This window comes from Spermophilus citellus (assembly GCF_964194105.1).
Source record: "Spermophilus citellus genome assembly, chromosome: 4".
NCBI classification, from domain to species: domain Eukaryota; kingdom Metazoa; phylum Chordata; class Mammalia; order Rodentia; family Sciuridae; genus Spermophilus; species Spermophilus citellus.
Genome location: NC_138185.1, coordinates 160992409 through 161019151, shown reverse-complemented (window position 1 = coordinate 161019151; position 26743 = coordinate 160992409). Strand labels below are relative to the sequence as shown.

At 41.3% G+C, this 26743-nt stretch overlaps 1 protein-coding gene and 1 long non-coding RNA gene across 3 annotated transcripts in view; one reads left to right on the top strand and one right to left on the bottom strand.

The window, feature by feature from the left end:
* LOC308646794 overlaps nucleotides 1–26743 on the top strand; it is a 588350-nt gene that overhangs the window by 376852 nt on the left and 184755 nt on the right. The window lies entirely within an intron of this gene.
* FUT8 (fucosyltransferase 8) overlaps nucleotides 25592–26743 on the bottom strand; it is a 349337-nt gene continuing 348185 nt past the window's right edge. For both annotated transcript variants that reach the window (XM_081290194.1, XM_081290193.1), the window contains exon 11: nucleotides 25592–26609. In XM_081290194.1, the coding sequence (XP_081146320.1) occupies nucleotides 26292–26609 (318 nt within the window). In that variant the 3' untranslated portion in view covers nucleotides 25592–26291. The remainder of the gene's footprint in view (nucleotides 26610–26743) is intronic.

Here is a 26743-nt window from a genome sequence, read left to right as displayed (position 1 = left end):
TATTCTGCAAAGAAGAGAAGCTTCAAACCTTGGCACAATAAGACAACTGTATAAAGTAGGGCTGAACAAAAAGCTCGGTTATGAGGGAAACAGGTTCTGGCGCGTACTAACAGGGAATAAGGAAAGGGGCACGATGTGGCTGGGCCTTCGTGTTAGGCAGCCTCTCCCATGGCTCCTAGGGATCCCACTGGTATTCACACCCTTGGGAACACCCTCCCATGGGGATGGACTTCTTGACTTGGTTCCAACAAACAATACTAGGGGTATCATGGGATATTACCCCCTCAGCAACTTATAGAAAGACTGCCTTCCACCTGGGATATTTGCTCTGGGATGCTCTCTCTCTCTCTCTCTCTCTCTCTCTCTCTCTCTCTCTCTCTCTCTCTGAGGGGAGCCAGCTGTTATGCTGTGAGATGCCCTAAGGAGAGGCACTGGGGGAGGCCTCCTGCCCATGCTAGCAAAAAGCCTAATGCCAACCGCCTGTGGAAGAACTTGAAAGGGATCTGCTCCTGGAGGTGAGACTGAAGCCCTGCCAGACACTTTTCAGCCCTTTGAAAGACCCTGATCCGAAGGCACCTCACTTCACCACCCCTTAATTCCTGACCCTCAGAAACTATAAGATAAATGTTTTAAGACACTAAGTTTTGAGGTCACTTGTTATGCAACAGTAATTGGCAAATGGAACTAAGAAAGACACCTAGGATTAAAGGGGGTGGAGGGCCTGAGAGGGAGGGGAGGGAGGGAGAAGGGGATGGGCATTCTTTCTTCCACCTACCTTAGGTGCTTGGCTGGTGCTCTGTGAAAGATGGATTAAGAACAGAAAAACAAAAAACGTTTATGAGCATGTGTACTAACACATGGGAGTACCCAAAGAGGATGAGTTTAGAATCTGGCATATAAGTATCTTCATCAAAGAGCAATAACTCTGTAGAGAGATGATAGGACAAAGGAAAATGGATTCTGTCTCCAAAGGCGATAAACTGTGGCAAGGCAAATACATGGGATGTTAATAGTAGAGAAAGGCTAATTAGTAAAGTTTGTTACATGGATTCCTCTGGTTCTGTCTCCAGGATAATAAAGGTCCAAAGTTGTATCCAGTGATAACTTTTGTCCTTCTGGTAGAGAGGGGATGAGGGACATCTTTGTAAAGTTTTGACTTTTTTTTTTTTTTTAGGCAAATGGGGGAGAATGAGAGCTTTTCCCAGTCTTTGCTGCTTTATTACCTTCAGGAAAATAATTCTTATTTTTATATTTATTTTTTGATTATAGGTGGATACAATATCTTTATTTTTATGTGATGCTGAGGATTAAACCCAGTGCCTCACACATGGTAGGTGAGCGCTCTACCTCTGAGCCACAACCCTAGCCCCTGGTCAAAATAATTCTTGTGTTAAAAGGCATATTTGGTATGACATATTTGGGTTTCCTTTAAAATTTCTGTGATTTTTTTTTTTTTTTTTTTTTTTTTTGAGCTTGACCACAGGCAATGGCTTTGCCTAACTCACCACATGGAAAAGTCACCCTCCCCAACCAGGTGAGGGACACAGCCAGTGCGTGGCAGTCTCTGGAGGGAGCTGTGGTCAAGCTCTCAGGCCTCTCTGGCCAGCCATAGTTTCACATATTTACTTCCTGGGTCACTCACTGTCTAAGGCCTCTACAGCAGTGTTCCTTGCTCTGCCCAGGCCTCCTGGGGCGGAGCAGGGGAGCCGGAGGGAACCTTGAGGATACTTTGCTCAGGAGGACTCTGTATCTGGTACTTTTCCACTGCTAGCTCTCTCCGCTCTCCCACCTTCCACCCCAGGGCCCATAAAACTGCCCCAGCTTTCCTTGAGGGCTCCCTCCCCAGTGAGAACCCCTTCATGTGTGATAACTCACCTGCCCCTGGACCCTTTAGCTGTATCATGGAGAAAATGGAAGAGAGGAGTCTGCAGCTCCTCATGTTTTCGACTCCTGCCCACACTGTGGCAGCAAAGTGATTAAGGGCTTAACTTTTTCAATTTTGTTCTATTGCTTTAACTGTTTACTCCACGCACCTGGCAGTTCCCCTTACCCTCTCCCTGCTCAGCTGAGCTCCTGATAACCATCAGGAAGCTATGGAGGAAGCCATGCCCAAGGCCTAGGCTGGACCCCACTAGAGAAAATGAGAAATAACACTCCAGAAAAATCTCAGCTCATCACCGGAGAAGATAATGTCCAGAGAAAGAGACCAAAGTTCCAGGAGGAAGTGATGGATACAAAATATCTTCTCTACCTTTCTCTACTGAGGCCGGGGACTTCTGTGTTATTACAGTCCCTGTTACCCATGTCAACTTGCCGCTGGAGAGGTCTGGGGAAATTAGGGTTACATGTGACACCCTTGAATTGATTTCCCTTAAAATTACAGTGACAGTTAACACTGAGTCGCTTTATGTTGAAAAACTCAAAAAACTCCCTCCAGCACAGTCGATGTAGATGTTTAAAGAGTTTATATAACTAGATTTCCAGAAAGCCTTTCAATCCAACCTTTCAACAGCTGTCATATGTACAAGTTACCTGGAAAGATTATTTAAAGGACTAAGACATTAATCTCTGGCCTTGAAAGCTTGTTCCTGGCTTGAGGAACAAGATTCATTCATGTGGGCTGTATAAGATAATGTTCTGATTAGGGAAGTTGTGGTTGGCAGGACTAAAGTCAACATAAATGAAGGACAGGAGAGAAGAGACTGAAAATCCATGCCAGCCAAGGGGAAGAAAGGAGGCTAAGGAGAGCCTCGGGACAACACCAATCACCAGGAGCTGGAGTCCTTCTTTTCTTCTTTCTGGACAACATGGCCACTGAGGCCCATGTTTTTCTGCACTGAGTCAACTTTCCTGTTTTATTATTTTTTAAAGCCTGCTTTTCTGTTTATGATCCCTGTATGTGAGACCTAACATGACCACCATCATACCCAGATCTTTGGGGCCTTCCAGCACCTATAAACCATGAGCCATAAATTCTGTGTAGTTTAATACTTGGAACCAGGCCATGAATGACAGACCTACGAATGGGGCTCCTGAGGACCAGGTGTCTCTCTGTGTTCCCACCAGCTGTGCCTGGGGTCCATCAGTGTGGGTAGGGAAGCAACACCAGCTGAGCCGTCAGCCAGGACAGTGCATGCTGAAGTCGGTACCCAGGAAAACCGAGGAAGTAAGGGCAGAGGGTTGGTGGAACCCGAGTGGGGAGAGAGGGATTTTTATTATGAGACTCTGAAGTGGAACTATTGGTCCCATTTTTACACCACCTCTTTGTTCTGATGAGGGAGTCAGTCCCCAAAAGCAGAAATATGAAGACCATCAAACTCTTCCCAACCAGAAAGAAAGAGCAGGATCATTGAATCATATTTCTAAAGCCATATTTTCTAGTAAGTCACCTTCCCCCTTTAGACCATATCCTCTCATCTAGAAATAATTTCTAGGGTGCCTTCCAGCTGTATCATTCTGTGACTGTGACTTTTTCCTTAAATAAAGGGACTGGGAAATAAAGACATGAGGACAGGCCTTCTCATCGTGGAAGGAGAGCATCATGACTTTTGCTGTGGCACAGTTTCTCAGCACCCATCACCTCACGTTTTTAGAAAACAATGTGACATGGGAAGAACAAAGATCTTAATTTTGATAAAGATTATAATTAAAAAACAAAAACAAAACAACCCCAGGAGACCCCTGTTCCCTGCTGTAGTCTACTCTAGTGGCATGGAAAGGAGGCTGCTGCTAAACTTTTTACTGTGACTCCTGAAATCATGACCATGTCACTAGCCAGAAAAATCTGAGGGCAGCTCCAGTGTCTGACGCCTGAGAAAATTGCTGCTAACAAGGCATGTGGCTCTGGAGGTTAATGGGAGAACTGGGGACTGGAAGGATGGGATTGCAGCACACTGATAGTCAGGAGGGCTTATGGAAGGGCAGTGATTACTGTGGACCTCTGTACCTTCACTCTCACTCAATTTCTCCATTTGAAGTAACCCTGCACCCCGGCCACTTACCTAGAGGCAGGTCCCTGCCTTGGAACTACTGCAACCACTTGACATCTGTCAGGACCTGGCTGCCATTCATGGACTCCCTCACATGGAGTAAATTGGCTTGACCTTCAGGAGGAAAGGGACATATATCACCTTCCTAAGTCAGCTTACTAGAAGATGGCCTCTGCTGTGAAGGATAACCTCATGGCACAGCTCTTCAAGGAAGCAGAGAAAGGCCATGAGAAAGACTGGGAGTGAATAATTGAGGTCAGAGCAAAGGCACACAGCATCAAGTTTAATTCCCATGGACTTCCCAGGATGCTCTTGCAAAGCCCACTTCCTGGAGTCTGATCTCTCTCCTTTTAGCCTTTCTTGAATATCTGATGCAGGGCCTTTTGTGTCATTAGATTGGATTTGTCAAAGAGGACAACCCCGCTTGACAGTTGGAGACATTTAGGAGGTAGGATATAAAGGGGTAGGTTTCCTTTCAAGCAAGCAACCAGGACAGCATCCTTGCTAAGCCTTTGTGGACTGAGGATAAAGAAGAGGGATATCGGGGCTGGGGATGTGGCTCAAGCGGTAGCGCGCTCGCCTGGCGTGCGTGCGGCCCGGGTTCGATCCTCAGCACCACATACCAACAAAGATGTTGTGTCCGCCGAGAACTAAAAAATAAATATTAAAAATTCTCTCTTTCTCTCTCACTCTCTCTCCTCTCTCACTCTCTCTTTAAAAAAAAAAAAAAAAAAGAAGAGGGATATCAAGGCCTTTGAGCATTATACAACCCTACTTGATAATAATCATTGTCCTTCAGAGAGAATGGTGGGACCCAGCTCTGGTCAGGAGCCTCAGTCTTGTTTTTAAGTCTGGGGGGTGCTTGTTCCCATTGATCTTGACAGTGTTTAGCTTACAGACAAGTGGAAAGCAATTCTCTATTGAGAAAGGAGATTGTCCCTGGTGCCTGGGCCTCAAGGCAAGTGACAGTTGTCAGTTTATACCTCGGCAGAGGCCTTGCTGGTTCCTTCAGTGTGGCTGCAAGGCTTTGGAGTGAGAAGGCTTCAAGGGATCCCTGCAGAAGAGGCTCCTCCCCTTCTGGTCCAATGAATGGTTGCCTACTGTCAAGGATGGGGTTAAAGGGCCATGGGAGCAAGAAGAGGACTTTTCTGTCCCTATGCCTCCACAAATCTTCCCAGCTCACCTCTTCATGTCTGACTGCTCTAGCCCCGTGGATCTGTCCCTTCTTGAAACTCCTAGTGGAATTATTGTCTCCATACTTACTGGAGAGGATATGGGCTTAGAATCAACCAGTGTACTGAGGGGTTGGGCTGTGGGTAGTTCCCAGATGAGGAACTCATGCTAAGTAAGGCAAAGTGACTCACCTAAGGCTGACCAGTCCATAAGTGGCAGAGGCAGGACAAAACCTAGGTTCCCCAAACTTCATTTCCTCTTTGCCACATGATATACACTGCCATGGATTATCAGTGTCTTTTCAGGTGCCTCATCTCCTATTGGCCCTAGTTGAAAGACTTACTGAGTGAACCTCCCAATCGAAGTGAGGAGGTGGAGGGGTTGCCAGAAACGCTGAGCCTGCCAGTGGTTTCCAAGGAAGTCTAAGGCATGGCAACTGTACTCTGTGAGGTCCCCAGAAGCCTCAGGTAAAGGTCACTTCCCTCCTCACATGTGCCTTTGAAGGAGCACGATCTCAGTGTGGTTCCCATGAGTTAGTCTTCATCTTGATGCCAGGCTCGTCATGTTGGAAACCTGATTCACTGCCCTCTCCACATCTCCATGGGATGGGAAGTTTCCACCCCAGAATCTAGTTTATCTCCTTTCCTGGATTTTGTGAGTTCTTTCTCCTCACTAAAGAAGAAAAAGATGCCCAGCTTTCCTTTCTAGAAGAAAAATAATTTACTAGTTTAACCCATAAGTATGCAATAATAGTTAACCTTCACTGACTACCTGGAATGTGCCAAGTACTGTTTAAGAACACTGTCTATATTACCTCACTTGATCCGCCAACAACCTTATGAGGAGGGCATCATTACCAGCTTGTTTTACAGATAGTGAAACAGGCTCAAGTTGTGAGCTTGTCCAAGGTCACACAGCTGTGTTGTAGACAGCAGAGCTGGGAGACAAATTCAGGCTGCCTGGTTCCAGAGTCTACACAGCTAGCCATGACTCCTTTCTACTTTGCCACAGTACACAACACACTGCAATAACAGTCCATCTCTGTGTGGCAAAGCCCAAAGTTGCAGGTTACTCTATCCCAAAAAGCTGTTGGGATATTGTAGGCCCTAAAAAGCCACCCCAAGGCTTCTGAGTACTTCTGAGTCTGGATCAGGTGAAGAGCTTGTCCTCAACCTGGTGAGATGACAGGAGCCAAGCCTTCTGAGCACCTGCTGTATGCTGCTGTATGTCAGTGCTTTCATGCCTGGTGCTTTGCATGATTGTCTTGTTCACTCTTCTCTACAACCTAAGCATTGCCATTGTATCTTCCTCTTCTTGAGTGATATGCTGAGTCTCAGCATAAACTTGGTGACTCTGAAGACAGGATGAAAGATTCTGTAAGTTCAGGGCCATCTGTCCCTCCTCAATTCATTCATTTGCCCTACCTGCTTTCTTGTCTGGGTTACCTGGTGGGAGGGGCAGTGAAGTTCAGCATTGGCTGATTCATGCTATGACTGTGACCTTGGGCAGCATCATGAGCCAAGATGAGAGAATTGATTCATGAGGATGAGCAAAATCCCAGAGTAATTCTCCTTTGGCTGTAGTTCATTGCAAGTGGGCAGAAGGGAAATCAGTGGTGCAGGGAAGTAGTATAAGGTCATGGTCAAGTGTAAGTATTCTGGAACCAGGACTTCTTGGTTTCTAAATCCTAGATTGGCTACTTATTAGTTGTATCACCTTGGGGAAATTATTTAATATCTCTGTGCTTTGTTTCCTGGTTTATAAAATAGGAATGAGTATAGTATCTACTTCATAGAACTGATGTAAGGATAGAATGAGGTATTATTTATAAAACTCTTAAATACAATACAACATTTAGAAATGCCATGTAATGTTTGTTAGATGAGGTTGGACAGCAGACCACATCTTCACTCAAAAACTTTAAGCTCATATCTTTTGGTGTTTTTGGGGGGTGCTATTGACAGGGCCAGGGAGGATACCCCAGCTTGTGCTTGTCCTCATGCTGTGATATCATCAAGAAGAGTTTAGAAATGACAAGCTTTCCTTAATTAATTCCTGGCTGAGGTCATATCTAAGCACCCAGGAGACTAGAAGTGCTTTTGAGTGTTCACACCCCACAGTGACTGACATGGGGGGCATAGAGCGGATACATGACCACACGTGGAAGGACTATCCAGCATTCTTCGTACTCTCACAGCTTCTGGGCTAATCTGGACCCATGCTAAGGTTTACCTAGCTAGCTGCAGGTCTAACTGGCCTCCTTACCTCATTTTCTGCAGCTTCCAATTCATGTGGAGCACAGCTTCCCTGCTGTTTCCCAGGGCACGTGATCTGCTGCTGTTCTCATCAGAAGGTCCTCAGGTAACATTTCTAAAACCCTTTCCCTTGATCCCCCTTCTAGTAACTGTGCTCTAGCTGCCATGTCCCCATGGATATCTCCCACTATCCTACATTCCACCCTCCCCTTATCTCCTTACGTTCAAATTCTGCCCTACTTTCAGGATTCACTCAAATGCTCCATGAGCCTTCCAGTTAGAAGCAGGTTCCCGTCCTCTGAGTTCTATAGCCATTTGTGCCTTCCATGCTCATCACATCCTCTTCTGTCTTATAATTATTTATCAGGATAAATTACCTTCACTTCTGCAGGAGTGTAAACTCTTCAAGCAGGATGTTGAATCTATCTTTGCATCTATTGCAGAACCCAGAAGCGATCCTCACATCACTAGGCCCTGAGCTCTGAATAGATAAGCCCTCTTGACTCTGAATGAAGTTTCCACGAGGAATCCTTATCCTTGATTTATTAAAATACTTGCTAGCCCCAGGACCCACATTCATTCATGAAGTAAGGGATGAAACTGGGACTCCAAAGCCCTGATTTTGCTTGGCCTGACCTATGTGTTAGGTGGCCTGCAAATTTCAGAGTTGGGGCTCTAGTAGGGAGACAAGTGAAAATGGGAATGTCCAAGTACAAGACCTAAAGGAAATTATCTTCCCTGGCCAGTACTTAAATTAACTTACCAAGAAGCTCATGATAATGTGAACTGTCCTCTGTTACCATATTGGGAAATGTGACTAAACTAAAAGTGTTTACCAGTCACAAGAGGCTCTGAGTTTGGAATTCACAGCTAAGTAGAAAAAGAGGGAACTTAGTTACTGAGTATGAGTTACAGTCTTATATAAATATATCATATGCTTACAAAAGAACTTTGTGAGATAAGTATTATTATCCCTGTTTTACAGATGAGGGTACTTAAAAAGAAAAAGTAACCTGTCCAAGATCACATAGCTAGAAGTGGTGAAACCTATATTTAAACAACTATATTCTCCTCTTTTCACAAAGCACTGCAGGCTCTTTGTGAATTCTCATTGCTGTCTGACCCATGTGAGATGATTATACAAATCCAAGGCCTCATATTTAATGACTCAGATACTCCAATACTCTAAGTGGCCTTTCATTGAGCACCTCCACTGCATTAGTCAGGCTCATTAATGCTAATCTCTATAACAAAACACCCTCAGAATCTCAATGGCATAATATGATGAAGGCATATTTATTCCTTAGAACATAGTTGAACACAGTTGAACAATTCTACTCCAAGCAATGACTCAGGGATCCAAGCTTCTTCCAATTTCAGATGTTACATCTTTGAACAGAGTTTCCACTGTTACCACAGAAGAGAATGAAGTTGGACAATGGGGGAAGGTGTTATGGCCAGACTTGGAAGTATCATACATTATCCCATTTGTCATAACTGAGTAAGCCTTTATCTAACTGTAAATAAGAAGGGGAAATGTAGTCTTCCTGTGTATCCAGATATAGGATTGGTAAGCATTCATCAATCTCTCACATACACATTGTATCAATCAGGATCCCACAAGAAACAGAAGGCACAGTCTAGCTGATTTTTTTTTAATATTATGTTTTAGTTGTAGTTGAACACAACACCTTTATTTTATTTATTTATATGTGGTGCTAGGCGAGCACTTTACTGCTGAGCCAAAACCCCAGCCCTGAGATTTTTAATTTAATGAAGGCATAAATGGGATTAAGGTTGGAACCTATAAAGGATGTTGAGGTGTCTAGGGACTAACAAGAACAGGACAGGTCTGTACCACCCCGAGTCCTGTGACAAGGAGAGGAAACCATGTTTTCAGAGCTCAATAAGAGCTAGAGCCATGGAAGAAGTGCCTCTGGATAAGTCCTATTACTGTAGAGGGATGCATCCTCTGCTAGAACTGCAGCATGTAAGCAGGAGGGGAGTGGAAAAAGAAACTCCCGGACCTCTCTCTTTCTACCTTGGATAAGCCAACTGGAAGCCACAGGGCAAGACAGCCTGGGTGATACAGTCCATAAGTTAGCCTCCAAGGGCACAGAGGAGGCAGACAAAAGACATTGGGAATAGGGACTCAAAGAATAAACAGTACACTAACCATTCCATCTGAGCACCTCCCCTCCCTGGAAGCATCAATCTCCCTTGGATCTTTCCTGTGGGCTCCCTCCCACAAAAATCTGCATATCCAGATTCACTTACTTGCCCTTGCTGGGCACCCCATGTCATATGTCCCTCATCCTCTCTACCCCTGAAGAACATTCATTATGTAATGGATAGAAAGCAGAATTATCATGAATCCTCAATCTTTCCCATTATGACTTTATATTCTCTCCAATCAGTATTACTGAACTCATATTTCCTTCTGGAAGTCTGGGACTCTCTATGAGGAAAGAGAAGAGGACCAGGGCATAGAGATCTTGACACTTCAGACTTTGAATGACTCAGCCTTTCACTCCTTCCCACTGTCACCCCCTCTACCATCCACTCTGCCTTTCTCTACCTTCAGCAACCACCCCCCAAAACCTGTGTCAGACTTGGCTCTGTGCTGATTGTGATTAACTGTGCAGATACATTCACAGCTCTTGCAGGGATCAGAGAAGCAGCTGCAGTAATTACAGTGAATTTCTGGAATGGAGACTAATGGTGCAGGTTCAGATATAAAATGCTTTTGATCCTTTTCATCATTAAAAGGCCATTAAAGGTACAATACATATATTACCAGGCATCAAATCTACATTGGTATAAAAAGAAATTAGGCTGATAATTGTTCCCATGGCCATTATCTCCAGTGAATAAGGGCACATAGCACACCTTGTGGTTCCACAGAGGGCTTTCATTGGCCCTGATCAGTTCAGCTTAGGCAGCATTGATTAAGCACATTCTATGTGCCATCTCAATCAGCTGTCTATTTCTGTGACTACTCTGATTTAAACTGTGACTTTCAGTTACTTGCCCTCCAGTTTATAGAATGAGCCTGCAAAGTAAAAAGAAAGAAAGAAAAGAAAATATTACAGGCCCTGAAAGACCACAAAAGTTTGTGGCAATAGCAATAAAAGGGTCTGCATAAAGTAGAGACTCTAGCAAGAAAGGCAAAATTTCAATGTATACATCAAAATACAGACTGCAAACTATCCAATAGAATGCATGTAACAGGTAATCAATTTGATTCTGTTTTATTAAGAAATTAACCATGACAAAAAGGAGTGTCTACTTACAGGTTTCATGTAAGGATAGGGCTCTACTTATTGGCTTAGGTCCTAACTACCCACTAACTATCCCCAAAATGATTCTCCGTCCAGAAAACTTGCAGTTAGCTCCTCTCTGCTCATCTAAGTCTCGAATCCACATTCCTACTCATCCACCAGGACAAGGCACACCACCTCACCTATGTCACCATCACACCCCTGACCTGGTTCCTCATTGTCATTGTCACTACACTCCATTTATCACCTAGCTGTGAGGTTAGGTGACAATACAGTAGTCTTTATGTATCCAGGTTATCCAAGAGATAAAAAGGATGTTGGAAATATAAAGGAGAAAGAGCTCTGGGATTCATGGGGCATAGACTTCTCCAGACAAAAGACTAGGGGTGGCAGAGGAGACTCAACACAGCTACACAGAGAGACTCATAGAAAAGCAGATTATCAAATTCATGGCTCCTGGTTTATCAGCTCTTAAGGCCTAGACAAGAGTATCTTCAGAACCAAGCCAGCCTTGGTTACTGCCAAGAAAAAAAAAGAATAAATAAAGGAAAGAAAAGAAGAAAAAAAGAAGAGAAAATGAAAGAAAGAAATAGGTAAAAAGACTGTAACCAGTATAGATATGATCCCAGTTCTGCTGAAGGCCCTCAGTCTTATAAGCTGAAGGCTGGATGTGACTGTAGCCTATGGGGAAGGTGATGATTCTAAGTCCAGGAGACCAAGGACAGGAAGTTCATCCTTGTTTCTATAGCCACTTTTACTCTCACTGGACTTAAATGTCCACCAATAGGAGATTGGCTAAGTAAATATTGCTATGCTATAAATTAAAATATTTTATCGGGATATTCTTGTGTTAGTTTCATATCACTATAATAAATACCTGAAAGAATCAACTTATAGGGGATGAGGACATGGCTCAGTTGGTAGAATGCTTGCCTAGCATGCACAAGTCCCTTGGTTCAATCCCCAGTACCACCACCAAAAGAAAGAATCAACTTATGAAACAAAAGTTTGTTTTGGCTCACAGTTTCAGAAGTTACTGTTTATGATAGGTTGAACTTGATACTCTTAGACCTATGGAAGGCAGCATATCATGGTAGGAGAGTATGGTGAAATAAAGCTGTTTACTTCATGATCAGAGAGTGAAAGAGAGAAAAAGGATAGGACTGGGGTCCCACTATCTCTTTTGAAGACACACTCCCATTGACCAAAGGACTTCCCACTAGGCTCATCTCTTAAAGATTCCACATACATCCCCAATAGCACCACAGGTTAAGGATGACCTACATAGTAGTCTTTATTACATGGGTCTTTGGAAGACACTTAAAATCCAAATTATAGAATAATGATATGAAAAGATCACCAAAAAAGAATATTTAAAAAAACCACAAAGGGGCATAAAAGGTAGTATAATATACTACCATATGTGTTAAAAAGGAATGAAAGGATGCATAGCATTATAGAGTCACACATTTTCTCTAACAGATATGTAAGAAACTGATCATGTTAGTTGTCTATGGAAAACAAAAATGGAGGTCTGAGGTAGGAGGAAGAATTTTCACTTTCATATTTTAAAAATGTTGAACGTGATTATTGTTTTACTCAAAATATAAAATGAAACGAGATCATTTTTATGTGGATGTGGAAGGAAACAATCATTTATTGAAAGTGTATCAGTTATTTTTCTCAATAATCCTACCAGGTACTTTTTAAAATAATTTTTTAAAACTTAAAAAGTAACACATAGTGCAGAAAATCTGAGAAACTCACATATATGCATACAAAACAAAACAAAACAAAAGTCCTACTTGTAATCCTAATTACCTACAGAGATAGCTACACCTTTGGTATAAAGTCTTTCAGTTGAAATTGTCTATTATAATACTGTCATGAACATTATTTTATATGTATTTTTATTTATAGCTTTATTTTATAATCCCCACTGTTTTTTCAGAAGTAAATAAGTGCTTATGTTCACATGGCTCATAAATGGTACAGCTGAGACTAACACTCAGTATGTTTGCCTCCAGGACTGGAGTTCTTTCCTCCACCCCACACTGGATGGGTCCAACTAAACAGTGGGCTTTCATGATTTGGTTGGGTGGGAACATTATCAGTGCTGCACTGCTCCAACAGGAGGATGCTGGACTGAAGATGACAGCTTCCTAGAGGTGGGGAAAGTAGAGCTCGCTGCTCCCAGAGTGTGCAAGTCTCCCTCTTCAGAAATAACCTGGGGCAGCCACATGGTCGGTGTTATCATCAGTTCAGCAGAAGCATCCCCACACCTGTCCCCAGATCTCCTCTGTCTGGCAGGAGATAAGTTTTCAACCACGTTTCTGAGGCTCTGTCTTCCTCTACAATTCTGGATATATCCTGCCAATGAGAAGTGCTTATGTGAGATTTGAGGCAGAAGTTGTTTTTTCTCTGGTGGCATTGGGGGGCAGATGGATAGGCAGAAAGCAGACTGAGGTCTGCACTGATTTCTAGGTAAGCTTCTGCAATCACCAGCGTTGGCAGAACTAGAATGGGGCCTGAAAGTGGCCTCTTTGAAATCCCAGAGTGTTTTAATTTTGGAACCTCTAACCATGACTTTCCCGACTTCACTCCCCAGCTTGACCAACATTGGTCCCCCACTAAAAACAAACAAACAACAACAAAAACTTATAAAGCCAGTGTGCCTCTATGAGGTACAGCATTGGGTCATTTCTTAGGTAATAATGAGATGATTGCTTAAACAACATTAAAACAGCAGCTACCATGTGTCAGTGCATCATCCTTAAAGAAAAGGGTGACAGTGAAACACCATGTCCCTCAATGCCCGTTTTGTTTCCAAAAATCTAGCCAGGTTAAGGGAACAGTGAGAGCAAGCCTGGGTCAGAATGTTCAGATACATATTGTCTTGAAGGACACAGGCTTTCTCTTATGCATGCTGGGAACCTGGGCAAGTAAGTGTTTTTTGTAAACAATTACTTTCTTGCATGTATACCAGGATAGTTGCTCCTTGAATGCTGATTATACAAGCTACTTATAAGCAGGCTAACACTGATGGTGTCACTGCTTCTGCAACCTAACATATAAAACCCCTTTTTGAGTAGGGATGGGTGTGGAACTGATGGGATGATGAATGACATGTATCCATTGTGGATACATGTCATTCATCTCCAGCTGGCCAACACTGGTCAAAATACCATGAGGGAAGGAAAGTGCTGCTTGGTGAAGCACCTTGAAGGATGGGGAGCCTGTCAGCCCACTGATACTGAATTCTTCTGGGAATAGTAACTGATCTGTAAGTTTATGCGGATAAATCATATGACTTGCATGCTGTCTCTAGGCACTTTCTTTGGCCTTTCAGCAACCTATCCCACTGCCCTGGCACAACTGGGCTATGAACATGACAGTCAAGTATCTGGACAGTGCCAGGGATCAGAGATATGCAAAAGTCAGCCAGAACAATCAGCAAGACAAGTCACTGGTAAGCTCCAATTGACCTCTGTCTCATCTATAAGTATGTGGAAAATAAGTTTCATCTGTCCAGGTTCCTCCTCTCTTTGGAAGTCTCCATACCTCTGTGAATTTACTGTACTTTCCATGATGCTTCCAGAATAAGTTGTACACATCACATATTCCTCCAGTATAGCCCTTAAATATAAACATGAATTATAACAATATGATCTATCCCTATAAGACTGGGATCCCCTTGAAATAAGGTGTGATATATTTATCTATTTACTTAATCTAGATGCTAATATATAGGTCCACATAATAAAAGTTTGAAGAGTTAATCAATGAAATAAATTACTGCTTTCCACAGTTGTTTTTTGCAGCTAAATTCAAGACTGTATGTTCTTTCATCTTGAAATGGGAATTCTGAGCCCTGTTATATCCTGAAGGATAAACAGTGTTAAGCACATTAATTCCCTTAATATTTAGCCAATCAATCCTTGCTATGGTCACGAAGGGCCACATACTTTTGTTTTGTAGAATATAAAATGTTGCTGATGCAATTATTTCATAATTATGCATGCTATTGTAAATAATTCTGCAGCAAAAATGGAAGTGCAGGGCTGGGGATGTGGCTCAAGCGGTAGCGCGCTCACCTGGCATGCGTGCGGCCCGGGTTCGATCCTCAGCACCACATACCAACAAAGATGTTGTGTCCGCCGAGAACTAAAAAATAAATATTAAAAATTCTCTCTCTCTCTCTCTCTCTCTCTCTCTCTCTCTCTCCTCCCTCTCTCTTAAAAAAAAGAAAAAAATGGAAGTGCAGATATTTGAGTTATAGATTGCATTTACTTTGGATGTATACCAGAAGCTGGGTTGCTGAGTCACACAGCAGTTCTACTTTTAATTTTTGAGCCATCTTCAGTTTCCATAATTGCTGTACCAATTCACAATCCCACCAACAATATACAAGTGTTCCCTTTTCTCTACATCCTCCTCAACACTTGCTGTTGTTTGATTATTTAATGACATCCACCATAACAGGTGTCTCATTATGCTTTGCTTTATATTTCCCTGATGATTAGTGGTGTTGAGCCCCTTTTCATACCTCTCTTGGTCATTTATATGTCTTCTTTGGAAAAATGTTCTTTGCTCATTTTTAAATTGGGTTATTCTCTTTTTTTTGCTGTTATGTAAGTTTTTTTATAGTATATTTGGATATTAACCCTCTGTCAGACCCATGGTTTGCAAGTATCCTTCCCCCCATTTGATAGGTTACCATTTCATGTTGTTGATATTTCCTTTGCTGTGCAGAAACTCGTTGCAGCATTATTCAGGATGGCCATGATATGGAATCCTGCCACTGTGACAACACAGATTAACCTAGAGGACATTATGCTAAATGAAATAAGCCAGACAAAGAAAGACAAATACTGTATGATCTCACTTATATGTGGAATAAATAAGTCAAACTAGAAACATAGAGTAGGTGGATGTTGGCACTGAGGGGTAAGAAAATGGGATTTTGATGGAAGAACTGTAAGACGGATGAGCTTGGGTGATGTGATATACAGCATGGTGACCATAGTTAATAATAATGTACTGTACACTTGAAATTTTTTAAGAGGAGATCTTGAATGCTCTTGCCACACACACATAAAAAGGGAGGTAAATGGAAAGAAAAAATAGCCTATGTTAAGTAATGGATCTCTTAATTAGCTTGATCACCATAATCATTTTATAACATATATGTATATCAAAGCATCACATTGTATACCTTAAATGTATATGATTTTATCTGTTAATTATACCTCAATAAAGCCAGAAAAAATAGATTTAAGTAATCATGTATGCAGCCAGGTATGGTGGCACATGCCTGTAATCTCAGTGACTCAGGAGGCTGAAGCAGAAGGATTGTAAGTTTGAGGAAATCTTCAGCAATTTAGTGAAACTCCATCTCAAAAACAAACAAAAACCCAATCAAATAGGTATAATAACTTTTTCCACTGTACAGATGGGGAAACTGAGACACAAGGGAGATTATGCTCAAGGTCAATTCTTTTCCTGAGGATAAAGACCCCAGTCCCAGGACAACCTCTGCCAGTTTTGAAGCATCTTTGGGAAGCTAGGAAGGGATCCAAGCATTAACCTTTGGGACCTAGAGATCTTCCTTTCCAGTTAGGCCACAAGGTGATTTGGCAGGGGCTCATTCAGTTGTTCCCTTACTCTTCCAACTCTCCTGGGCAGGTGCCCAAACAGACAGATACTTTTGAGAGGCTTATCCTGATGGCAATTTCTCATCACCCCAACCCCTCTTACTTCATTTTCAGATTTCATTTTCAGATTTTCCTGCCCTTTTTCCTTATTCTGTCACATGCTAGTTGTGTGAATTTGAGCAGCTATTTACATTCTATGAGTTTCAGTTTCCTTTCCCGTAAAACACATAAACACTTAGCTCATAGAATTATTATGTGTATTAAGTGAGATTAAATGTGTAAAGCACACAGTAGGCACTCAATAAGTGAATGGGTGCTGCTGCTGCTATTGAAATCAGCCACATGAACAAGATAGAAGAGTCTGTTTAGCAGAAATGTACTCGGTGTCTTCCTGGAGGCTCAGAGCCCTGGGTTTCAAGCATGTCATTTTGAGTCAAGGCTGAGTACCAAGAGAAAAGTACCTGGTGGCAGCTTCATCCTGCACCCCCTACCTGGATCTCTTCTCCATCATGCACATGCCACACCTCTGCTACACTGCTCCATCTCACATCCTTTCCTCTCCACCCCATTTCCCTATGAAAGCAGCTGAAGACGCAGATGTTATGGCCCCTTTGAGCTCAGTCTAATTGCCATGCTCATAAGTGCTCAGCACCGTGCTGGCAAACGAGGCAATGGGGATACATAATGTTTAAGTTCTGGTTACATTAATAAGAAGACATGGCCAAGTGATAAATAAGCCAACTCAGGAAGAAAAATAATATTAGAGAGGCTAATATGGAAGAAGAAAGATAAGGGCAGGGTAGAGAGGAGAAGTGGAGTGGAACAGGGAGGTGGTATTTGTGTAGATTTGACTTGCTTCACTAGGAGTAGCAAGGACAGTGGAAAGAACACAAGCTTAGGTGTCAGACCCAGGATAGAATCCTGCCTCAGACATATTAGTTATATAATCTTATAGAAGTTGTTTAAATCCAGTTTCCTTGTGTGGTGGGGAAAGGACTAACAAGAATTAACTCCACTGAACTTCTAGGAGAGTTAGGTGTTGTAAAAGAACCAGCACAGTCCCAGGAATATAAATGCTCTGCATATTCTGCTCCTCTGCATGCCCTGAATTCCCACAGTTCCACAACCATGCCTACCAGAGATGCCCTGGACCCAGCTCAGACTCTTCACCTCATCCTCATCTTGGGACCCTCATTAAATCTGTAATTATTTTAGCATAGTGCATTTTCAAGAACTCATGAAGTGCCAGTCACTATGTGTGCTTGCACTAGGAATAGAATATGATAAAATTTTTTGTCTTTAAAAACTGCAGCTAGTGAGGAGGAGCTTATAGAGTAAGCTTATTAAGACAGACTAATCACAATTAGAAAATAGAACTCTTTTCTCTCATCTGTAGAAGCAAGAGAGGAAAAGGACAACAAAGATTGTGTGTGTGTGTGTGTGTGTGTGTGGGGGGGTGTTCTCATGAAAATTGAATGGAGACCAGTAAGATTAGAGGAAAGGGACCAGGACAGGGGAAGAGCAGAGGGGAAGAGAAAATATTGGGAAATGATATTGACCAAATTATATTGTTATATCATGTGCACATGCAAATATGTAACAATGAACTCCACTGTTATGTGTAATTATAATGCACTAATAAAATATGGAAAAATACCCTCCCTGCCAAGGGAAAACAACTCTTTGGGAGGCTAGTATCCTGACTTCCAGTATGGGATCTATACACACACACACACACACACACACACACACACTCCAAACAGCTGAGGTGACCACAATAACCTCCTTTCCCTGAACTCCCTGTCTTGCCAGTGGGTTTCCTTTAGCATCTTCACTCTTCCTTGAGCAGCTGCTCCTGTGAGAGCCACTCTAGCTTAGGAGCTGTGGGTATTCAGGAGCTGGAGCTCACCTGTCAGGAGAGAAGCCTGATAATGGAGTGGCTGCTGAGAGGAGACAGGAGAAGAGAGGCCCTTTCAGGCTCAGTTAGCTCCTGGGGCTTCCACTAAGCAATGACCTCAGGCTTTAACTCTGTCTTTTCTTGGGAGTGGGAAGGATAAGTGGCCTCCAGGGCTTAAGAGACAAAATCTTAATAAAAAAAGAAACTAAGTGTTGACAGCTCTGCTGGCTCCAAGCTCTCTCTTCAGAGCTCAGGATACCTTAATGGGTCACTAACCTTGCCCCAGATGTCCTGTCATGTATCACCGACATCAAAGCAAGCCAGACAAAGACAGAAATAAAATAATCTCTGCATCTTCTATCTCCTTTCTCTCCTTTCATCCTGAAGAATCCTGGAGTGTGAAATTCAAATGTAAGTGTGCTTGCAAATTAGACAAGTCATCATTAAGTAAAACTAAAGCATATTAGGACAATGTGCCTTAAGTACATATATACTTTCTACTTCAACATCAATATCAGAATATTCACCTGCTTAAACAGTGTGTTCTCTGAAGTACACATGGGGAAGTTGCTTCTGGAGGGGAGGTATATCTTATTTAAGGTAAATGAAACCACACCCAGGGTTCCTCCTGCATTTTAGGGCTGGTGATAGCTTAAGTAGCACTTATTATAATTTGGCATCTTTATGTAGTATATAGCAGGCTGAGCTCGGAGTAGATTCACTTCCAATGAATGCAATGCCTGGACTCACCTTCCAATGAATGCAGGCAAAGAGGCCCAGAGGAGGAGTGAGCCCAAGCAGATGTCTACCAAGCCCAGGGGCATCTGCTACCTGTCAACCCACAGAATCTTTACTTGTCAACCTGCTCATCTATATCCTGTTATGTATGTGGGCAGTAGGTGAGTTGAAAGAAGCATAAAATACTAGTTCCAAAATTGTTGGAGAAGTTCACTCTTAGAGTTAGCCTTTATGATCAAACTTCAAATAATCAAATACCCTAAGGATAAAGGGAGTGAGTCACATGGTTTGACTCTTCAAAAGGGCAAGATTGCTTGGAGGCTAGAACATGCATGTGAGATAGTGCATGTTAAGTGTGGCACATAGTAGATCAGTAGCTGTGAGCCTTTATTATTAGTGCTCTGGTTAGTTCAAATGTGCAAACCTTGTTAGGTTGGATGGTGCCTTTCCAGTGAAGTTCGTCAGTGCACATCTTTCTAGTTACTCCTAAATGGATTTCGTTTTCATCAGAACATACTGTAGTTCTAGAACTACAAAAATTATTCAAAACATGAGTGAAAATTGATTTTGCAGAGGTGCTGGTCTTTATAAAGCAATCGCATGTCTTGTTTCTCAAAAGAGCTAAAAGCTGCCTCTATTTCAAAGGTGAGAAGACAAAGGCCTAGAAAGACTATGTGGCTTGCCAAGGTATCAGAAGGTCCATTTCAGAGCTGGAAGCAGGGCCCAGGTTTACTGACTCCAAATATAATGTTCTTTTCACTAGATCACACCACAATAGTGGAGCTCTTGCATATGATTTCATGAGATAGTGCAACTGGCATTCTAGACATTGTGGATTTAACTGTGCTATTGTAGCCAGAAGGGAGGCATATATGATATGTAAGTGAATGGGCATGGCTCTGTTACAATAAAACTTTATTTAAAAACCCAGTAGTAGCTGACTGAGGTGGCACATTCCAGTAATCCCAGCAACACAGGAAGCTCACAGGAGGATCACAAATTTGAGGACAGCTTCAGCAATTTAGTGAGACCTTTTCTCAAAATAACAAATAAAAAGGGCTGGGAATGTAGCTCAGTGGTAAAGTGTTCCTGGATTAAATTCCCAGTATCAAAAAACAAACAAACAAACAAACAAACAAAATCACCCAGGGAATAGGCATAGCTTGCTAATTACTGGCTTAAGGAACTCTGGTTAATTTGAATCATCAAGAGATTCTTGAAAGACAATAAACTCAGTTAGATTTAACCTGTTGATACTCAATAGCATGAAGCCAGAACTTGAAATTAGAGCAATCTGATTTTGAACTCCTTGTTCTTTAACCTTGTGTTCTCCTCCTTGGCCTTTGTGACCAACCAGCACATCCCAATCAATTGTGAGGTTGTTAGTAATTCCATTGTTTGTAGCTCTTACTTAAAAAATGAAACAGACCAGAAGGGACTCATTATTGATATCCATTCTTCTGATTTCTTGGACTGGGGAGGGAGGTCAGATATAGTCCCGGGGCGGGGTGGGGATGGGGTGTTATCCCTGCTCTTGGCCTCCAATTTTTTTCTTTTCTGTCTACACATCTTTCTTCTCTTACTTTAGTTAAAACAAAGTTGTGATTTTTGTGAAAGATTTACCAGAAAAAAAAATGTGGGAAAGAAAGCAAACAAAAGAATTTACAAATATAAACAGGTGGGTTTAAACAGCTTGTTAATTAGGCTGAAAAAGAACTTGGAAGTTATCTACCCTGTTATGAGGCTGAGTCCGAGGGGCACATGGTTTGAGCTGTCCTTTAGCATATTAAGTTGCTTCTCAGCTCTTAGCTGAGAAGATAAGCCAGCCAAGCAGATATGCCCCCCAAATTGGGGCATGTGCAGCAACAGAACTTCAACACTGTGTACTTCCAACACTGAACTTGGAAGTATGGTGCAACTATTACCCTGTTACCCACCTCACCAATCCTTCCTAGAGAAACAATCATCTTGAAGTTAGAAAATAACCTTCTCATTCTAGTCCAGATTATAAACTAATGCACCATGGACCCAAAGTAGCCACAGTTATTTGGGCCCTTTACTGTTCTATATATTTTATACATTTTTTTTTAATGATTTGCTACAGTTTCTAAAGACTGTGCATAAAGAAAAGATTTTGCTTGTTTGGAAAAATAAAGATCTGGCCACATGTTATCTTTAGAACAACAATCAGTTGAGGATGATTAGCAGCTACCCCTATTAGTTATGTGGAGCTCTATCAGACGATCAAACTTGCAAACCCTGAAATAAACCAACCAATTAAAAAAAAATTCATTTCATAGGTTAAAAAAAGTGAAGTTCTGAAAAACAGTTTGGCCTGTCCACATTTAATGGCACATTCAAAATCAGAAGACTGGTTCCCAATTCAATCACCTTCAGTGAGTACTACTGATTTTTCTTATGAGAATCTGAGATTCAGGGACATTACCTATGTGTCACCACTACAATGAGGGAAACAGAACTGAGAGCTGGGTCTTCTGCAGTTACATACACTACTCTCTGTTTGCTTTGCTGGGCCAGGAATTCTTAGCAGTTGTGATCTACTCTGGAGTACATAACATTAGCCAGGAACTCAAAGTGCTACCATTCCACAGGCTCCTCACCACACCCACAGTCTGAAGTTTCTGTGCCCTCTGCACAAATTGCTGCACATTCCCAGCCTCCACAGATGCTCTCACACAGCTGAGCTATGGACAAACAGGCTGTGTTTTTCTTTTGCTTATGGCCTTTTCTCTGCCCATAATGGCAGTAAGGGAACAACAGCCTCCGCAGGACACTGATGTGGGAGAAGAGGTTAGTGAGAACAGTTACTGATGGCAGGAAGTCAGGCAGAGCTCCAAATTCTCCTGGCTCTCTTCCCAAAACACCAAATGGTCATGGTTAATAAACTGCTTTTTAAAAAACACAGGGTCTGTCCAGATTGACACAATTTGATATAAAAGATGGCCTAGCCATGCTCCCTGCAAGTGGAGTAACATTAATATCTAAACACCTTGGAAATATTTTAATTTAAGAGGACATGACTGCACAGTGCCTAGGTTCATTATGACTCAGGTCTACAAATATCTTACCTAAAACTCTCTAAGGGGATGTCTGGTTCCCTTTAATATCATAGAAATGCCAGTTAGGAATGAGGATAGGAACTACAAGGGGGATGAAATAGTATATGAGATTATTCTCGTAAAGGTAGGAGGAACACAAAATCAAGGTAGTCATAAGGATAAAAAGAGGAGAAAGCAGGTGGCAACTGAACTGGACTGGAGGTGACAAGGCTGAATATCTCAGCAGGTACTTGAGCCAGAGACTCTGACCTGTATAAAGAACAAAAAATTGAACCCACAAAGGACTAGTGCTCAAATATGTGTAATATCAATGACAACTGAAGCCAGGGAAGTTTCCAAGGCCTGCCAATTCCCTGCCAAGGGTCCTGGATCAACTCTTCTGCCTCCATGAGGGAGACTGCTACCATGAAACAGTAAGGATAGAAGTCAGTTGTCCTTTATGTTCCCCTCAGGGCATGCACTTAAAAAATTCCTTAGTCTGTATCTGGCATAAATTAAGGTGTTATAGCCAAGTTCCCAATTTCATCAATGTCCAAGCCACACATCTACTACTATGTATAGTCCTAGTGACCCTACTGTAGTCTCTGGGACCACAAATGAAATATCAGGCAATGGCTATGTACATTAAGTAAGATAATTTACTTTCAATGAGGCAGAGACTCCTTAAGATGCACCACTTACCCCAATATCCCCCTCCCCCCTCCCCCCACTGAATATACAGTGATTATATTCTCTCAGAATTAAGTGATGATAATAATTATTCTGGGAGGTCATTTTTTATACATGCTTTTTCTCTAAACTTCAACTCCCTCACAAGCTGGGGCTAATCATTTCCTCAACTCTAGTAAGAGGGAATATACAGTAAGCTTGGCAATAGCAGGAAAAACTAAAGCTCAAAGAAGGAAGCAAATAGTTTTATTCATTCGGAACACAATAAAATCCTGGAGTGGGGCTGAGAGCCTTTTCACAACAGGCTTGGACTTAGCTGGTTCAGTACCCAGGTCTGCACTATACCAGACTCCAGTGGAAGGACCAAGAAAGCCTTAGTAAGACTTTTTCTAACTGCTTTGTAGTTAGAAAAATCTATAGGATGCTGTTACCTACATTCAATGAGCCTGGGCTAATAATGTAGTTCTTCGTAAGTCTTTTCCAAAAATGGGTTATATAACAAAGATCCAAATCCTTCTAATTTATCCCTAATGTAGGCTTCTTAAGTACCAGGTCCTCATGGAGAAAATATAATGGTGGAAAAGAAATGTCAGCCTTCCCAAAATGGCAGTGTGTATAGAAGAAATTACCAACACTTGATTTGCAGGTTAAGTGGTCAGCAGTAGTACTTAGCCCTTCATACCTTTTGCCTGCTGGAGGCTACTAAACAGAGGCTGTCACAGGACTAAGCCTCCCCTCTCCTTTTTCTTTTTTCATTTTAAGTCTCTTCCTCAGAGTTTCACTTCCTGTACGGTGAAGTAAGTGCCTACTGAGCCAATCTTCTAATGGATAACAACTATAAACTTTTAACAACATGAAAAACTACTTGAAGATACTGAAGATGGAACAAAAAATCAGGCAAATTCTGGAGAGAGGCTGAAATATGGAAAGAAAGAATGGCACAAGGTGAGTGTCCCATTTTTATATTTTTGGGTCTGAGAGAAAACTGCATTCTTTCTATGGTGTCTTCCATTGAAACAGAGCAAGTACAGCTGCTGCAAAATGTGAGAGGAAACCTCAGAAGAAAGGGAACCAAAGAGAAAGAAGGAGTGCCCTAAATTCTGTGCATAGATTCCACTCAAATCTCTGGTGGACTTCTGAGTTATGTGCAGGACAGATTCCAGTTACAGATAAAAGAACTGAATTGATATTTGAATTGCTGCCCAAGACACAGTTTACAAGTTGAGTCCAATAAAGTTAATGCCTGCTAACATAAAAAAGAAAATCAGCATTCTTCAGAGGAATATAACAGAATCCATAATACCAACATTTACAATGTTCAGGGCTCAATTTAAAATTACTCAACATATGAAGGACACAAAGAAAACAACAGTCAAAAACAGACCCATTCTGTAGAGAATAAATAAACAATGGAACTAATTCTGAGATTATTCAGATGTTGACTATATCAGAAAAAGATTTTAAAGTAATTATCACTATGTTCAAAAAAGGAAAGCAAGCTTGCAAAGAATTAAAAGAGGAAATCTCAGCAAAGAAATAGAATTAAATGGAAATTCTTTCTAGCCAAGTATAGTGGCTCATGTGTATAAAACTAGCTATGTGGGAGACTGAGGCAGGAGGACCACAATTTCAAGGCCAGCCTGAGAAATAAATAAGACTTTCAGTTGGGGAATGAGGAAATAAATTCTACTGAAAGATATCTAAAACCAGTCTTTACCTCCATGTGAGACCTACTCCTTCATGTATTTCCTTCATATTTCTGTTCTTTACCTGAGGAACTAGATCAAATTAGAATAAAAGAGTTCAATTTACCTTTGTACAAAGGCATAAATCAGACCCATAGTTACTGATGTTCTGATTTCATGTGAAATGGAAATTGGAGAATAATATTCGAAATTACCTCTGCTTTTGTTTCAAGTGATTTTTATTTGTACCAAAACTAAATGGAAAACTGCTCACTGACACTATAAGTAGTTATTTTTTGTATTTTGGAAGACTTGGGTCAAGAGGTGAAAAGAATTTAGGGACATTTGGAAGGAAGGTGTTTTCACTTAGTAAGGTTGTAAAAGTCAGAGCTAACTGAGCTTTTCTGTCTGAAATCCCTGATACTTAACACCAGGCCTGAAAATGGTTACTACATGGACCACATTTTTCTTTTACAAGGTAGGACATATGCTAAGCAACACTCCTGCAAGGATCTGTAGAAGGCAGGATACATACAAATAGGGAGTGTTTTTATTAGTAGAAAAGTTCTTCTTAAGTGATTCCAACATAATATTACTAAAAGGATAGAGATAATTTGTAAGAGAAAATTTTGGGTCTAATGCTAGTCCCTTTCTCCTTTGTTCACCAAATTAACTCTGCATACTATGAGATACACATTTCAGAAAAAAGTCATCTTCCCATCCAAAGACTCCTTATATTTCTACAAGCAGGACATTATAGAAAAGGGCATAATTTGGTTTCTGGATAAAAAAACAGGACCCAATTCACAGAAACTGACAAAAGCCACACTAAGAAAGATTACTAAATAAACCTGAAATGGTTAGTTATAGAAATGGAGGTAATATTTCCTCTGGGAGCATAGATTATCAGTATTTCATTCAATTAAAATAAACCAACAATGTCCAAAAGAAAGCTCCTAAAGAATGTTCTTAGCCACTATAATGTGCACCAACTAAAATCAGATTTCATTATTAAAATGGACCAATGTCTCTTTTAGTTAATATTTGATTATTGAATCAGAAACAATAAAGAAGCTGAAAAACAAAAAAACTCTATTTTATCATAGTTTTCTACTATAAAGCTGATCACCGCACCATCCAGTGATACAAAATTCTAGAAACTTTACAAAATTCTTTTTTAAAATTTATTTTTTTGTTATCAAAGAGAATGTCCAGAGACATTGCGTAGTAAAGAATTTGTTCATGGCATTGTTTTACAAAAGTTCCTAATGGAGAGTGAATATTTAATTTTCTGATGTATCCTTCACTTATTAATGATGACTTGGATGAACTGATGCAATTACTTAAAAAAAAATCCAGACAACCTTATAAAGGAAAAAAACAAAAAACATCCATTCTCATTCTGAATCTGTTGATTGGAGTGAATTCAGTGGTCACAACACCACCACTGGCTAAGAATAAACTTCTCCACAGTATGGAGCTATTCAGGTCTTCTTGGTAAGTCACACAGGTCTCTCAGATATAGGCACCATGTTTGAAGTCTCACATAAAATGTCTGTGTCACTTAAATTACACAATGTGGCAGTGTTTGTTTCATGGGGACATAATATTTATAGAAGGGGTAAAGTAGAAAACAATCTGTTTGCATGTTATATGTAAGTACATTATTGTACTGTGCATGGGTTTGAGGGCACTGCAGCCCTTGTTAAAGAGGAATTCCACCAATGAAGCATTTGTCAGTTCCTAGTTGCTCTTGGTGCCAATGGTATCTACCATTTAACCAATGTTGTTAGGTCAGGGCCTTCTTCATCTACTGCTTGGTTGAAATGGTTTGAACTGAGTTTGGTTGTTCATCTCTTACACCTGAGCTTTATTTCTCAGCCTCAGGATATGTGGGGTATTTGACAGTTTCAATTTTCTCTCGGACTTTGTAGGAGGGATAGAGGCCTGTTCTTCCCAGTTTTCTGTTGACACCTTTAGAATAGCCATCCCAATGATTTCCAGCCACCCCAATGATATCTCCAGGTTCCATGGGGATTTCTTCTTCAGTTCGAGGTTGGTGAGGATAAATGGCAATCTGGTTGTGGGCATTCTGGCCCCCAAAATAGTAGATGTCATCTAAAGAATGGAAGTTTGCAGAGGCATCAGGATGCAGTGTTTGCATGATTTCATAAGCAACTCGACAGACCTTGGAAAGAAATGGAAAAAAGTTTGTTAGTTAGTACAGTATATAAAAGCTCTCTTTCATAACAAACTGAAAGTCCTTGGCCAAACATGAACTCAAATACTGAGAGGGTTGAGAAGTAGTGGCTTTTAGTCAAA